Genomic DNA, 15,799 nt, shown 5'->3' on the forward strand with positions numbered 1-15,799 from the left:
AATCAACCATAAGAACTACCCAGCATGGCTGGTCTCCCTATGGAAGGAACAGTGGTGAAATGATGACACTATGTGTCACATCCTTGCTTGAGTTCTGAGTTATACCATTAATCTGTGGTGCTCTGAGTTTGATTATGTTCGCCGCAATATAATTTGATAATTTCACTGTGTAGGAAATATGACAATATATCTAACTAGGTGGAATAATCTAAAATATATAATAATTTTGAAATGTACTGACTACATTCAGATTGTTCTTGTCTCCTCAGATATTTTTGCAGAATATAGCATGCAGTCCCAGGTCAAGAGTGAGGGTTAGTGTTAGGGTTAGTTAGGGTTAGGGTTTGGGTTAGGGTTAGGCAGTGCCAAACACAATCATTAATTCCTTACATTTATATTTATTATATTCTTCAACACTTTACTAGTAAATAGATTTTTTTTTCACAAAGATGGCCTTCCAGTTGAAAAAATAAATAAATAATAAATAAAGCATTTCTACTGATGTATTCTGAAATATTTCACTTGTTCATACTCTAGCTATACATACACACATCACATAAAAATATAACAACACAATATTGACCAATAAATATATATACATCAACCAGTGTGTGTGTATATATATATATATATATATATATATATATATATATATATATATATATATATATATATATATATATATATATATATATATATCTCCACTGGTTAATGTATATATACCCACTGGTTTGTGTGCGTGCGTGCGTGTACACCAGTGAGTTTATATACATTAACCAGTGGATAAATATATATTTATGTTCAGATTCTGTCACTGAGTCAGCTGCTGTTCATCATTATCTATTATTACTTCACGGTGAATCTTGTCAGATGAGATTTATATAAATGGTGTTTAAAGCAACCTGACAATATTGCACACAGCTACCAGATTACTGACATACAATACAGCACCTGCAGACTGAGAAAGTCTCTAATGAATGACTCTTCACTTTCATCATTTATCTTCTACAGAGACGGCAAAGCTCATTTTACTGAACTGAAAAAGAAATGACTAGTAATTACTTGATCTTATCTTCTCTCACTGTTTCTGTTTAATGGGGTTTTCTAGTTTTTGTACTTGTATTTCAGTCTTATGTTTATATTTATATAATAAAGCTTAATCTGTGATGTCACTCATGAGTATCAACTACACAAAAGAATTTGAGATATGAGATTACTATGAAACATGAAGTTCTCCTTATTATAAACTATATCACAACATACAGTGACTAATGGTTAAATATATTATTGCTATAAATATCATGACTATTGTGACCGATCTAAACAAAATGATAAAATAAGTTTCATTCCTACCCATCAGTGTAAGGTAGATATAAATTCAGTGGTTTAGATTTAAATTCAGTAGATTAGATTTAAATTCTAGGAAGAATGTTTTGTATTAGCTGGGGAAAAAAATACAATGTTCAACTAAATCAGCCACATAGATGTAGCATTAGCACTCTTAACCACTGTTACATTTAAGGAAGTTTTCTATTTCTATTTATGTTCATTATTCAAATCTGGACTAGTCTCTCCCTCATCACAAAGTGCATCTGTGTTCATGAATGTTCCTTCCAAGGTTGATCCAATCTTTGTTTTCACTGGTGCCATCTCTGATAGGATGATATTCTCATTTCCAACAAGGGTTGTTTTATCCATTATTTCCTTGCTGTGCTTGGAAACCACAGCATCCAAGAAGTCATATTTGTGAGAGAGCACACCACTCTCAAAGAGATACCTGGCCACACAGGAGAAGATAATGTTGCTCAAGAAGGATGCCAGCATAGCAACAGTTTTAAAGGGGAACCTTTGCACCACAATGTGTTCCACGTCTTTTTTGAGATGGTGCATCTTCTCTTCCTCATACCAGCCTGGGTAGTAGATGAAAGGTGGGATCTTAAGGTAGGGCTCCCCACCACCAATGCGCAGAAGCAGACCAAAGACATAGCCAGCCACTGAACCGTAGGTGTTCGTACCCTTGATAAAGAGCACACTAATCAGCTGGGGGAAGATGATGACATAGACAAGGTCAGAGCTCAGGTACCACAGACCATACACTGTTCCTGTTAGAAGAGCCAGCGCAGTTGCCATAGCACCAAACACGAAGATAGTGATTCTCATCACCCAGACGATCTCTCGGTCGGATGCCTTGAGAGAGCCACACAAAGCAAGGACAACCAGATTAGCTCAAACTCGGGTTTACCCAGGAACAATTAGTGGTATGGTGTGCAACAGTACTCTGTGGGAAATGAAGAGTGGAAAGTTTATTAAAGTGAACAATGATTTAATAGAGTCAAGAGCAGTGTGTATTTGGGATTAGGGTTAGAGTTAAGGTTAAGGTTAGGGGTTTTGGTTAGAGTTAGAGTTAATCTGTTAGGGTTAACCCAACTGTAGGGTTAGGATTCATTAGGGTTAAGGTTAGGGTTAGGGTTAACCCAACTGTAGATTTAGGGGTTAAGGGTTAGGGTTAACCCAACTTTAGGATTAGGGTTAGGGGTTAGGGTTAACCAAACTGTAGGGTTAGGGTTAGGGATTAGGGGTTAAGGTTAACCCTCCTGTAGCTGACCTGGTAGAGTAGGCAGAGAAAGGTGCTGGAAACAGCACGGTCATGGTTTTGATAGCCAAGGAGCACAGGAACTGTCATACTGTTAAATATGTCAGTCACTCTAAATAAGAGCATCTGCTAAACGTTGCAAATGTAAAATATGAATAAAACATCTGTGTATGTGAAATGTCCTTACTGACTGACGGAAAGCAAGCTGGTAGATGTTGCGGGCAAACATAGAACTAGCTGAGAGAATGGACGAGTCTGTTGATGACATCACAGCAGCAGACACAGCCCCAAGGCCGAAGAAGGAAATGAAGGGTGGGCAGAGGTGCTGGAGCACGATGGGCAGAATCATGTCTGATTCGTCTCTCTCTATTGGTGGTACAGGGCCATAGGATGTCTGGTTCCAGTCTGATGAAATGCAAATTCTTTATTTAATTAAATTCCATGAAATAAAAACGAATTCATTTCAGCAGTGCATTACATATTAAACACAAAAACAGACCTACATAGCTGTTCACAATTAGCCCTGTATAATGCATATATGCTTACATGAAGTTGCACAAAATATGACAGTAATCTTATTCTGCTTTGATTTGTAGTTTTTCTTTGGAAGAATCATGCACTAGTGCTTAATTGCCATGTCTTTTAGGTGTAAACATGTTTTCTCTCATCTCTAAAGCTTTTTGTAAGTTTGTCTCTTTTTTTCTCATTTGCAACAAAACAGCAATCATCTGTTTATTTGCTAAGACTTTTATGCTCAAGCATGTGATCAACAAAATTAATTAAGCCCCCTCAGATTCATTGAATTCACAGTTAAATTAGTACTCTTCAAGTAGATGACAGAAACCATCTGGAGTAATCCGCATGCATGAGTCATCTGGTGCAATCCACACATGAGTCATTCCAGTTTAGGTTCATCAAACACCTCCCAAAGCTCCAAACTGAACTCAGATCTACACAGTTCACCCAGTGGAGGACATTTGTAGAGGTGCTTTGTGACAACATGTTTGACAATGTGTAAAATTTGACTTCACTTAACTGAGCTCTACGCTCACATCTGCACCTTATGCTATATGATCCTGAATATAAATACCCTTACCAATATACAGCTCTCTATAACTATCTATAATTGTCTATAACTATCTATAAATAGCATAACCAAGAGTGATCAGATTATTTCCAACCTTCTTCAGTATTTTATCAAACCTTCAGAGTTAAGCAAAATGATTCCAAAAGTAAATTGACCTTTAAAGCTCATGTGGGTCCTCTTACCGGTAGACGCTCCGATGGCTCCAATCAGGACTGACGGGGCAGCCATGAACAAGCAGCCGAAGGCAGCCAGGAAGGAGAGGAGCTGGGCATAGGCAGCTGAAGAGGCAGAGAGAACGCGCTGAAAATACACCTGCCAGGGAATCCCCCCCAACACCTACAACACACAGAATCACCAGCATCAACATACACACACCCCAACAGGCGCGGACACACTGGAAAACAATACAAACAATATGAGTCAAATAACTAGTAGGTTTAATCTGCAGACGATTATAAATGACCTCCTCATACCAATTTTCTACATTTCTTTAAACCAAACCCTGAAGCTGGATTTAAATTGAAAGGTCTTATGGACACTCACTAGGAGGAAAAAGTTGTCTGCCCACATCCAGCCATCTGAAGGGTGAATTGTACCCAGCCATGGAGTCTGAAATACTTTCTTTACTGCTGTGATGCCAATGTCTGACACCGCAGGGTTAGCTAAAGCAAAAGGCACACTGATCCACTGTACAGAGAGAGGGAAAGAATTGTATTTAATATACAAGCACTACTTAAACTTAACATTTGTAAAATTTGATCTACTAATTAAAGGACATTAATTAAAAAGTTTATTTAAAAATCATTCCATTTTAATCATGTAGTTCTGTTCTTCCTACAGTGCTGGGTTTCACTGTGTTTCTCAGTGACAGTGCTGTGCTTCTCTGTGACAGCACTGTGTTTATCTGTGTGTTTCTCTGTGACAGTGCTGTTTCTCAGTGACAGTGCTGTGTTTATCTGTGTGTTTCTCTGTGACAGTGCTGTTTCTCAGTGACAGTGCTGTGTTTCTCTGTGACAGCACTGTGTTTATCTGTGTGTTTCTTGGTGACAGCGCTGTTGTCTGAGAAGATGATTCACAGCATACTTCACTGTGTTGCCAAAACGTGCTTACAGTCTTTGTCAACACAAATTATGAAGTAACAGGAATGAATATAAAGATTTCACAGAGAAAGTGCAACACTTCTGAGTGATCAATTTATTAGGTGCACCTGTTTCATTACTAACCTTACTAGGTTTTCAACTATAACTATTACTATACCTAATAGGTTTTTAACTATAACTATACCTGACAGGTTTTTAACTATAACTGTACCCAACAGGTTTTTACAGTCAGCTGTGAGTTGCAGGTCTACTGATAGAGTGAGGGGGAACACTGTTCTAAGATGTGGACAGGAAGGTTAGGGTTAGGGTTCACGTTACATCGGAATAGAAACTTCTTGTCTTCTGTTCTACTTCATGTCTTCATTTTAGTAATGAGTTAATATACAGAAAATAGCAAATTCAATTTCATAGTCCAAATCTGCCTGCTGACCTTCCTAATATTTGATCAAAGTAGTGTAATCCCACTAGATATGAAACAGGAGAGAAACGTCCCACAGTATCACAGAGGAAACGCACAGCCAGGCATGGCCAGGCATGGTGAAGGCATCTCGTAAAATTGGGTGTGCAAAAATTCAGACAAGAAAAAAATCAGACTGCAAATACAAGCCAGTTCATGTCAAACACAGAAAGAGAGCTACCCCTATCAAAGAGATCTACCCCTATCAAAGAGAGCTACCCCAATCAAAGAGAGCTACCCCAATCAAAGAGAGCCACCCTTATCAAAAGTCGAAGAGCAAGGTGAGATTAACATCACAGTTATGAAATTGGCTAGCAATCTGTAACATTACCAGTGTTAGCTATAATAATTGCATTGCTTTTTGACATGGCCCTAGTCTATTAAAATCACAATAATCAAAACGAGCTGTAAACAGCTATGCAGCTAAAACTGAGCTATGTTCTGTCATATGAATAATCACAAAAAAAAACTGCCCTTCAGTAAAACAGGTAGACAAAATGAAATTGTCCTAGTCTTAGCTGGATGCCTTTAATATCTATACTGTAAGTGCACTTGTCAATACTGTTAATGCAAATACAGCACAAACTGATTGTCACAGTACGGCCCCTCCCCCAAATGTCTCCCTGTGTGTGTGTGTGTGTGTGTGTGTGTGTGTTCATCCATGTGGCCACACCCCCCCATGTGTCACACCTGTTTGTAATTATGTTTCTCATTTACATGTGTATATAAACCCCTATTGTTCTGTTGTCTGTTGTCAGTGTTTGATGTTATGCTATATTAAGTGCCACATAGTCTTTCTTCTCTGTGTGAATAAACGTATATTTCTGTTCAACATGACTCATCCCCGCATCCTGCTTAGCCTCCTCCCATTACACTGATGGAGATGCATTTATAGAACTGGCTCCAGAGGACAGACAGCAGTAGAGTAGGTGAACCTCATAAATTGTGCACAAAATATGCCTTTGCATCCTTGTTGGAAACAGATTTAATGTTTGGATCTTGGTGGTAGGAGAGTAGTCATATTTTGTTTTAAAGCCATTTATTTTAACAGTGAAAGCATTGGGAAATCCCAAAGCACTCACCAAGCCCACAAAAATGCAGAAGAGTTGAACCACATCCGTGTATACCACAGAATACAACCCACCCACCAACGTGTAGAAGATGGCAATCAGAGCTGATATCATAACAGACATGTTGATATTGATGTCAACTATCACACTTAAGGTTGCACCTGTTGAGGGATAATAAGGATAGAATTATGATAGGAAACAACCTAAACTGAAAGTATAGTATTAATTTCAGTTTCAACTGTCATTTCCAGTTATGAGAGTTGCAACTGTACTTAAAGCTGTTATAAATAATTTACTTTGATAACACTGCAGTTATAATGTCTTTACACCTTGACAGCTATAATTGTGTAGAAAAACGTCTGAAGGGAGGGGTTCATTACCTTCAGAACTACGGCTAGAAGAATTTAACAACTGAAATAGATTACAGCATCTTTAACTGTAGTGTGATTATAATTTGAATAAACATGGATTATAGCATCTTTAACTGTAGTGTGATTATACTCTGAATAAACATGTTAGTTTTACCCAAGGCTGACAGAATGGCTGCAGACCAGAAGATCTCTCCCATCAAGGCTGGTATGAAGAGCAGACCACCCATCCTCTTCCCATAGATCTGCTGGAAGGGGTCCAGCATGGTCACGTACCCACGGGAGCGCATAGGTTTGGCAAAGAAGAGTCCACCTAAGGGAAAACAGAGAAGAGAAGAGAAGAGAAGAGAAGAGAAGAGAAGAGAGAAATGCTTTATGTTAATGACTGTCTTTGAGACTAATCATGGTCATGCACTACATATCAATATTCCACTTATCAATCTTCCACTTATCAACAATACACTTAAAATTTCACAAATTTACTTTAATGAAAACTGAAATGATCTAACTGACAATGCATACAGTACTGACTATAAATTGTGCCAATATAATAAAAGCATAGTATAAATTGAAGAATATTGCATTGTGTTACCAAAGCTGTCTCACCAAAATCATAAAAACAACAAAACTCTATTTGTAACCTGCTTTAGAAGCACACAGAGATATACAGACCCATCTGAGACATACTGCTACATACAGGTGGGGCCTGAACTGGCAACCTTCTGATTACAAGTCAAGCAGCTACCCCTGCATACTACATGTCAGATGTTTCTGGATTTGAATATTGAGCTCCAGGTACAGGATTTGGTCATCTTAATTTCATCTTTACTGAGTTGCACACAATTTCATCATCATATAGAAATAAGCTGTGGACAGGTAAAGGGTACTTCTTGCTCTGCTGTGAAGTGTGTTTATGCCCTTGATACTCCACCAGTACAAAACTCTATAAAGTGGCTAGATGACCTACATGTAAACGTGTTAATACAGTCACTAAAATACCCAGCTTGAAAGGAGCCGTTGTTATTACCCATTCCTCACGCATTACTGCAAGAGTTGTCTATTGTATTTCGTACATGAGATGTAATCAGCTTTACATTGGAGAAACCAAGAGAAGGCTTGCCGATCATTTTGTTGAACACCTTCAGACCATCAGAATTAAGGATTTGTCATTTCCAGTGGCAAGGCATTTTAATAGTAATGGACACTGCCTTAATGACATATCTGATTTCTTTGCCAGTTTTTGAAATGCCAGCAATGAAATTAGAAAACTCAACAAAAAATAACTCATCTACACTCTGAACGTAAGAGTCCCATGGAATTAATGATTTAAACATCTATTGGTTTGAACATAAACTGGTTTAATCTCATAGTCCTTCAGAAGCATTTTGCTCAAGAGCTGATGACCTCAGTCCCAAAGGATTTGTTTCTCTGGAAACCTTGTGTACTTCACTGCAATATTGACCATCTCCACAACTTTTACTACAGAATGAATAAGCTAGGCATGTGCTGAGAGCACTTTATTTGTTTTTGTGTACTTATTTGTCATGGCAGTAAAATGATTTGTATTTGAATAAAAGGGCATCCATGTGGATGGGTGACAGCAAATGAGTGGTCAAAAATACACTGTTAACTGTGGAGGGAACAATGTGGCTAATTTAACTATAGATCTTACTGTCTGTAAAAAAAAGAGAGTAACCTAACAGGCCATGTAAATATCTCAATACTTGTCAAACGTAGACACAATTCGAAACAATTACGCAAAAGGTCGCCCCACACAGCCAACAATATAGGCTAGGTAAGAAGGCTAACCCTAACCCAGTATCCTCTCAGTCAAACTACTGCGTCTGTATGTTGAATGGTGGCGCTATGGCTAGAACAGCCATAATGGGAGCTGTATTCCTCCAGTGTGATATCTGTATTCCTCCAGTGTGATATCTATATTTCTCCAGTGTGATATCTGTATTCCTCCAGTGTGATATCTGTATTTCTCCAGTGTGATATCTGTATTCCTCCAGCGTGATATCTATATTCCTCCAGTGTGATATCTGCAACCGTTTGACACACACTGACTGAGGAGTGAGCACAGCGTATAATTGAACTTGTTAGGAACCTCACCTCCAGAGTTTATGGAGGCTAATCTTTTCCCGGCCAAACAAATTCAGCTTCAGAAATTGCAATTCATGTTTCCAATAGGAAAACAAAAGATAAGTAACATTATAATAAAGTACCAAACAGTTATGAGGATTTCTAGCTACTTGTCATGTTTTGTATATAATATACATATAATTAGAATATTTGTACGAAATAACTATTCGGAAAAAGTCACTATTTGTGCTTTGTCGAATACCGTAATCGGATTCGGCTCCACCCCTATAGCTTACACAGTTGACAAATGACCTCTGTGTGAAACTGTTGAAATGCTTTGCTATTTTATAGCCTTTTCCTATTTTGTGGGCATCAGATATTTTAGTTTTCAGAGCGTGAGGCAGCTGCTTAAACGAAACCATGCCTGCTGCCTGAGGTTTGAGGAGTGACATGCATGCAAGCGTACATACATACATATATATGAGAGAAGCGGAAAGCTACCACAAACTGCCGTAAAGTACACAAGGTTTCTAGAGAAACGGGACGTTCTGCACAGAGGTCCTTCATCACGTAGGCTATTTGTGAAAGAGCGCACTTTGTGTTGGTCAAATATCAATCAAACTGTCAAGCCAAGCGCTGAGCTCTCAGTCAAGTGTATTTATATATGACCAGACTACCTGAGTGAATCAGATTCAGGTATAAATATATATCAAATGATTAATATTATGGTCCACACCTTTGCAAGGTATATGGCAAATGAGGTAGATGATGGGGACTAGAGCAGTTTTGTATTATTAAAAATCAATTAATATCTTCAAACGGTATATTCCTGAATCTTACCTACGACCAAGCTGAGAGCATAACCAAACGGCGCCTGCGCCCAAGCTAAGCCGTATCCGGGCAAGTACACGTATTCTGCTGTTCCGTTGATGTATCCACCACCAACCCAAGTGGCTAGAGAGCGGCACAGAAACGCAGATGAATGCAAAACACTTCCCTCTGAAGTGTATAAGCTTGTGTCCTTGTTTGGTCACTATGACTCTTTGTCAACTTGTGTGTCAATATATTTGTCACAATTTAGGTTACATAAAATAAGCAAAGAGCATTTGCTATACTTTGGTAAATAATGTACAACAAATGACCACATTAGAAAACTGTGTAATAAAACAGCTTCCTTTCACTGAGTTCATGTACAATCAAGATTATTTCATTAACATGTTTCACTGTTCAAGAAATAAATAATTAAAGGCCTTCTCAAAGAATGGGTAGAGCTTCGGGGTCTTTTATACTCTAAATAGTAATTATCTAAGAGCATTTAAGCAATCATTATTTACCAGAATATGCACGCTTTAAAAAGATCATAAAAGCACAGGCTCACAGACTATACACTTTTTTTCTGACAAGCGCGGTCATACATTTTGATCAAATATTGCACTTCTGAAAAAACGAATAATCACCGCCAAACGGCATTTTATTAGGAAAATGAGTGAAGTACACAATGATTGGACTATTCCACAACTAAACGAATTGTCTACTGTCTGGATCGACAAAGACAATCGAAGAAAACTTACCAGTCATTGTAAATGCGCCAACAAACAATCCAATGTCCCGTCCACCTACCATTATAGATTCACTTTGATCTTTACCTTCTCCAACCCCAGAATTTTTGTTTTTCCACGCTGCCCATATTCCAACAAATAAAATGATCACGTAGAAGATAACGATCGCCAGTAATCCCTCCACGTGGATGGCCATCTTCCACTGCTTGGGTCAGCCTGAGCGGAACGATCGGACTCTCATCGAGCACTGCTGGGAGAGGCATACAGGCTATTGCACGGACTACTGAAGGCGCTTCGACGGATTGAATGGTGACTAAATGAACTGATAATTAACACAATTTATTTTAAAACCCATAATTAATTAAAACACCAAAATGCAAAGACTTTAGTGGGCCATGAACTTTTCTTTAACATACTTTTCGGTGATTTTTTCCAAAATATTTAGACGTTTATTTAATTGAATTTAGGAATCAATAAATGAAACGTTACAAATAACAAATGGAATTTTATCAAATCCGAGTGACCCTTTGCAAAAGGACTTTTAAACAGCTGCCTACGTTTCAGGCAGCGGAATATCACACCTAGTGTTGACAATGTCGATTGACGATTAATTAGTTAGCGATTTCTTCCCAAGAAAGTTTGTATAGAAATGGAAACTGAAATACAATTAGAAATACAAGTCGAATTCCTGATACCTGTTTGTCTTGCTGACATAGACTTTTAACTTTGATAGAAACAAAAGAGAAATAAGATAACGGAAAGACTTAAAGCCTAATCAATTAGCCTACAACTAGAGGTAGTAGTCATCTGCAAATGGTTCGGGAACTATGAGAATAAAATGATGGAAAAGATGAGCTAAGATCGTAGAAAAGGTGAAGTTGGCTGCGCTCCTATGTGTGGCTGGAAACATACCCATATCCAAGCAGATCGTTTCAGCAGGTTTTAAGGCTCTTGTTTTCGTCAAGCCCATGGACGTCACCGAACCTTGAACGCACGTGAATTTATGTATGAGTAGGTCAGTTTGAGTTAGGTTCAGTTTAGGAAAGATCTGTGTGTGGACCAAAACAGCAAACTGTAAAACGTACGATGTTTAGGTTCTATAACACAAATTTACAAAACAATGGTATATCCATGAAATTAGAGACAGTTCAGGCATGCAGTAACGGTTTTATGTAGATTAGATTTCAAGCAGCCTAAGAGTTGGTACTATAATACGTTTCAACACGGAGGTCCCGGAACATGATAAACCTGGAGAGGGTTTATGAGTTGTTTGTGTCTGGGAAATAACTGACGGTCTCTGTAGTTCAACTGACAGCTCGTGCTTTCCGTGTTCTTGTCTATGTTAATATTGTTCGCGCACCGCATACCTCGCATTTAACAGCGCGCCCCCGAAGACTGCTTTGTATAGAGCGCACTGTGAACGCTCAGCAATTCGCCCACTGCTATAGATTATCATTTGAGCGCACGCCTCTGCGGCGCTGTCCACGGTACTGAACCCATGTCCTCCTATGAACCGGTCTGGTGCTTATTCATTCAAAATTTGACAGAAATTGGTTATAACTCGTACCCTTGTTGCCACCTTGTGGTTATCTCAGATTTTGTTTCAGACTATTTAGACATGTCGTTCTCGACAGAGAAGGGAGAGTTGGACCTGCGTTAGTTTCTAAGAACACCCAGTCCCACAACACTGAGTAAAACCCATACTTATTTTATCTTGTTCTGCTATATAGCGCATTTCCATATCAGGCTCGTTCTTGTTTGGCATCATCTGTAAGGACAATGCTGCGTTCTTACTTGAGCAGACATTTAGCATAATTTATCAAAGTTTACAAATTATTGCACCCTGGTCATCTGTAAGCCTGAATATACATTTGGTTTTTGCCCTAAGCTATTTGATAAAACCGAATGCTTGTTACTTACAAATGCTTTGAAGTTGACATTTTATTTAAATATAAATTTCTGATATGTATTTAAAAATAAATTCAATTATATGTTAATCTGTATTTCCAAGTGGGAAAACCAGACATGGGGATGAGAAAATGGCTCCATTCCTTATTATTCATCTGTTGGGAACTAAGATGATGTTTTTATCAAAAGGTTGTTAGAATATTTTGTTTAGTTAGTCCAGCAATGTTTTACATTTTTTTATGTCTGTAAATTAATTCTACTTTTTTACTTTAAATGACTTCCATATCCTTTATTAACATTTATTAACATTTATTGACATGGCCATATCATTAATCAAACTGATAGCAGTAATGGATTACCTAAATATTAAAAAATAAAAAATAAATATCTGTACATGCCTGCACACAGTCTTTTGGAGATGCCAACAAGCAGGTAAATTAAGTAGATAATAGGCAGGTTTATGCCGCTGACCTCACAGAAAGACATCAGCAGCAACTTGTCTTTCAAATGAAATCTGTAGCCCTGTGTTGTCACCCAGCAACACATCAAAGGTCAGGCATTTCTGCAGACAGTAGCAGGAGCACCAACACTCAGTCTTTCAGGAAAACTACAGACATTCTTGCTAAATCATTATCTGTCCTGTGTTTTTCCTCTCCTAAAATGTGTTAAAGATGCATTTTCTTTAGTGTAAAAAGTGCTTTAGTTTCTTTTTTGTATACAAAATATTATCATAGTAAGAGAAAAGAGTTTGTAGGTTCTCTCTTGCTGTTATTATAAAGTATGAAAGTGGTCTTCATACAGTTCAGAATCAGAATAACATCTATAGTTTTGTGATGAGATTTGACCATCAGTCCTTGATTTGTGTGAAAGCAAGGACTGAAAGTTGGAAACTCAAAATTCCAAAAACAAATACATTGAAAAATTAAAACAGACCAAAGTTCTTTTCTCCTTTTCAGTGTCCCTGTCCATCTTCACTTACATGTCATTCAAACGTCGTTACTGGGTTGGCCTCCGATGGCAGAGGAAGACACTTCGTTACTGGGCTGGTTTCCAGCGTTAGAGGAAGACACATCATTATCTGCCCTGGCTCCGATGGCAGAGGAAAACACGTCGTTACCTGCCTTGCCTCCAGTGTTAGAGGAAGACACATCGTTACCTGCCTTGCCTCTGATGGTAGAGGAAGACTTCTGCTCTGCTGAATAGCAGCTTTCACAAGCTGTGTGCGCTTGGCGATGTGGGGGCAGGTGGGAGGGACACTTGTAGGAAGAAGAATCTGTTTTATCCCAACAAGCTGCACTGAGCACTCCACCACCAAAAATGCTGAAAATAGCAGAGGCAAAACCAATGTACACACAGAGGCCAACCTGATACTTCATTCCACTGGTGGAGAATGGGTCATATGCATCTCGGATTACATCACTGGCTGCCCAGGATGCTGTAATAAGGCAGAGGACTCCAGCAGAGATAAAACACATGCCCCCACTAACAGCGAGAGTGACCTTGGCAGGGGAGTGCTGCAGACAGCGGGTGCACGTCATCCCAAAGACAGAGATGACAGTGGCCATGATGGAGATGGCAGAGGAGAGCACCATGAGAGCCCTGGCAGCCTGCAGGTCTAGGGGCAGAGAAAGCATGGACCGATGGAGCTCACACTGGTAGATACCAGTGGTGTGGGTGACACACTCCATCCACAGACCTTTCATATAAGATGTGGCAGTGATGAGGTTGGAGGTAAAATAGGCCGTATGACGCCAATGAGGCAGAACAATAGCAACCAGGGTCCCTGTCAATCCCAGAAGAGCCAAGAAGAATCCCAGGAGCTGCACTGTCTTGTTACCCATCACTGCCGATTACAGAGGAGACAGTTCTGTTGAGAAAAGTAGGAATCCCTCCCGATATTAAAACTGACATCAGCTTTACATGCAGTCCCCTTGGAGTCCTTCTTCAGTCAGGCTTGTCCATCACTGATTGTGTATGAGTGTGATTAATGTGATAAGTTTCATGTCTTTACATTCTCTTGTGAATGTGAAATCTTCACTCTTTTGATCTTCACTCTAAAACCAACAGGGAGGGAAGGTAAACATAAAACAATAGAAATAAATAAACATGCACAAAAAAAGTTCACTCTTAGATGCACTGCTGTAAAAAAAATTAAATGCTAATGTTTTGTGTTCTGAGTTTCCCAAATAGTATATCCTGTTATATATTGTTATAGTCTATCTGCTGGTTTGAGTATTGCAATCTACTTCTATTTAATATATTTCTCCAAAATGTAAAATGACTGTTCAAAATATCATCACCAGTACGTGCCTAATATTGATCAAACTATTCCATTTAATACATGAATATGCTATATAAATCAATTGTAATCAATGAATTGGTGATGACTTTCGTTGTTCTAAATGAACAGCTTCAAACTGCACTGAACTGTAAGCTTTTAAGAATGTGAAATCATTTACTGTTTATCATGTATGTAGACACTAAAATTGGTCACTAAACTTGGATTCCTATATTTTGACATTCTTAGCACTGCTGGCCTGCTTTGAGCCAGAGCTTCACACTGTGCAAGGCTCAATACAAGCCTCACAGTGAAAGGCAGAATACAAGCATCTTATTGTGTGCTTTTGTGCAGATGGAGCAGATGGGTACTAGAAACATGTCTGTTTTCTCAAGTACCCATCAAACCATATCTGAATCTAAACTAAACAAAACACGGTCAAATCATAACTAACTAATAAGAAAATGATGATGATTAATGTGTCCGCTTACCTGTATTGCAGGCCTTGCCTAACACGAATGAAGTTCCAGTTTTCCCAGCTCCCACAGCACGCGCTCTGTCTGCATTGCTGACACACCTTCAGCTATGGCCAGCTGCAATCTGCGCCGGTGCAGAGCAGTTTCTGCCTCTTCTCGTGGATGAACAGGTTATTGTGCTGTCGGATGGCTGTGCACTGTATTTCATTACTACATCACTCCCAAGCATTTCCTGATCTGTCACAGCTAGGCGGATGAACTACGCCAATACGGCTGCCTGAAAACAAAAGCCCTGCCACAGGGCCCAAACAGACAGGCCTGTGAAAGCACATTTATTCACACTGCTACAGATCAAACAAAGATGTACTGAGTTAGACCATTCACAGTGTCCATATTATAATATACATACATGATGATGATGATGATGATGATGATGATAACACAAATAGTAATAATCATCTTTATTTAATTTTAGTGCTTAAAACAGGATAAACATTAAAGTTTATTAAAGTAAACATCAAGTTGAAACTATATATTAAAAATAATATAAAACGTGCATAACTGATATTATTTAAAAACACAATTGAAATAAAACTTTTCTAAAGTTTTGAAAAGATTACTATAAAATCTTTTTTTTAAGTTAAAGAGACGTACAGCAAGCTAGAGGTTATAAAGGCATATATTAATTATGTCAGGTTAGACATTTTTGGCATTTGGCAGACGCTTTTGCCCAGAGTGACTTATGTTGATGCCTTGAAGTGCAAAATATGCATTAACTCTATAGCAGCCAATGATAAGAGCAATAACAAACAGTATCA

General features: G+C 38.5%; 2 protein-coding genes across 7 annotated transcripts; both read right to left on the reverse strand.

The window, feature by feature from the left end:
• Positions 1–705: 705 nt before the first annotated feature.
• On the reverse strand, positions 706–11,305 carry LOC113574656 (high-affinity choline transporter 1). 5 transcript variants are annotated; one of them, XM_081713375.1, is made up of 9 exons: positions 11,232–11,305; positions 10,407–10,569; positions 9,601–9,714; positions 6,833–6,988; positions 6,320–6,468; positions 4,224–4,367; positions 3,863–4,016; positions 2,781–2,998; positions 706–2,187 (listed from the first exon to the last, which is right to left on the reverse strand). In XM_081713375.1, the coding sequence occupies exons 2-9, from the start codon at positions 10,513–10,515 to the stop codon at positions 1,537–1,539; spliced, it is 1,695 nt and encodes a 564-aa protein (XP_081569501.1). In that variant the 5' UTR covers positions 10,516–10,569; positions 11,232–11,305; the 3' UTR covers positions 706–1,536. The 5 variants fall into 5 exon arrangements, with proteins under 5 accessions (XP_081569501.1, XP_026861530.2, XP_026861531.2 ...); XM_027005729.3 differs by having other exon boundaries at positions 10,332–10,569; XM_027005730.3 differs by having other exon boundaries at positions 10,332–10,566; positions 11,232–11,303.
• Positions 11,306–12,501: 1,196 nt separating this feature from the next.
• On the reverse strand, positions 12,502–15,343 carry LOC113574657 (claudin-14-like). Of its 2 annotated transcripts, XM_027005732.3 has the most exons (3): positions 14,997–15,343; positions 13,207–14,281; positions 12,502–12,789 (listed from the first exon to the last, which is right to left on the reverse strand). In XM_027005732.3, exon 2 carries the CDS (start codon positions 14,066–14,068, stop codon positions 13,214–13,216), a length of 855 nt encoding a protein of 284 aa, XP_026861533.2. In that variant the 5' UTR covers positions 14,069–14,281; positions 14,997–15,343; the 3' UTR covers positions 12,502–12,789; positions 13,207–13,213. The 2 variants fall into 2 exon arrangements, with proteins under 2 accessions (XP_026861533.2, XP_026861532.2); XM_027005731.3 differs by having other exon boundaries at positions 12,502–14,281; positions 14,997–15,342.
• Between the last annotated feature and the right edge of the window lie 456 nt (positions 15,344–15,799).

This window comes from Electrophorus electricus, chromosome 4 (assembly GCF_041902795.1).
Source record: "Electrophorus electricus isolate QZ-2024a chromosome 4, ASM4190279v1, whole genome shotgun sequence".
Taxonomy (NCBI): Eukaryota; Metazoa; Chordata; class Actinopteri; order Gymnotiformes; family Gymnotidae; genus Electrophorus; species Electrophorus electricus.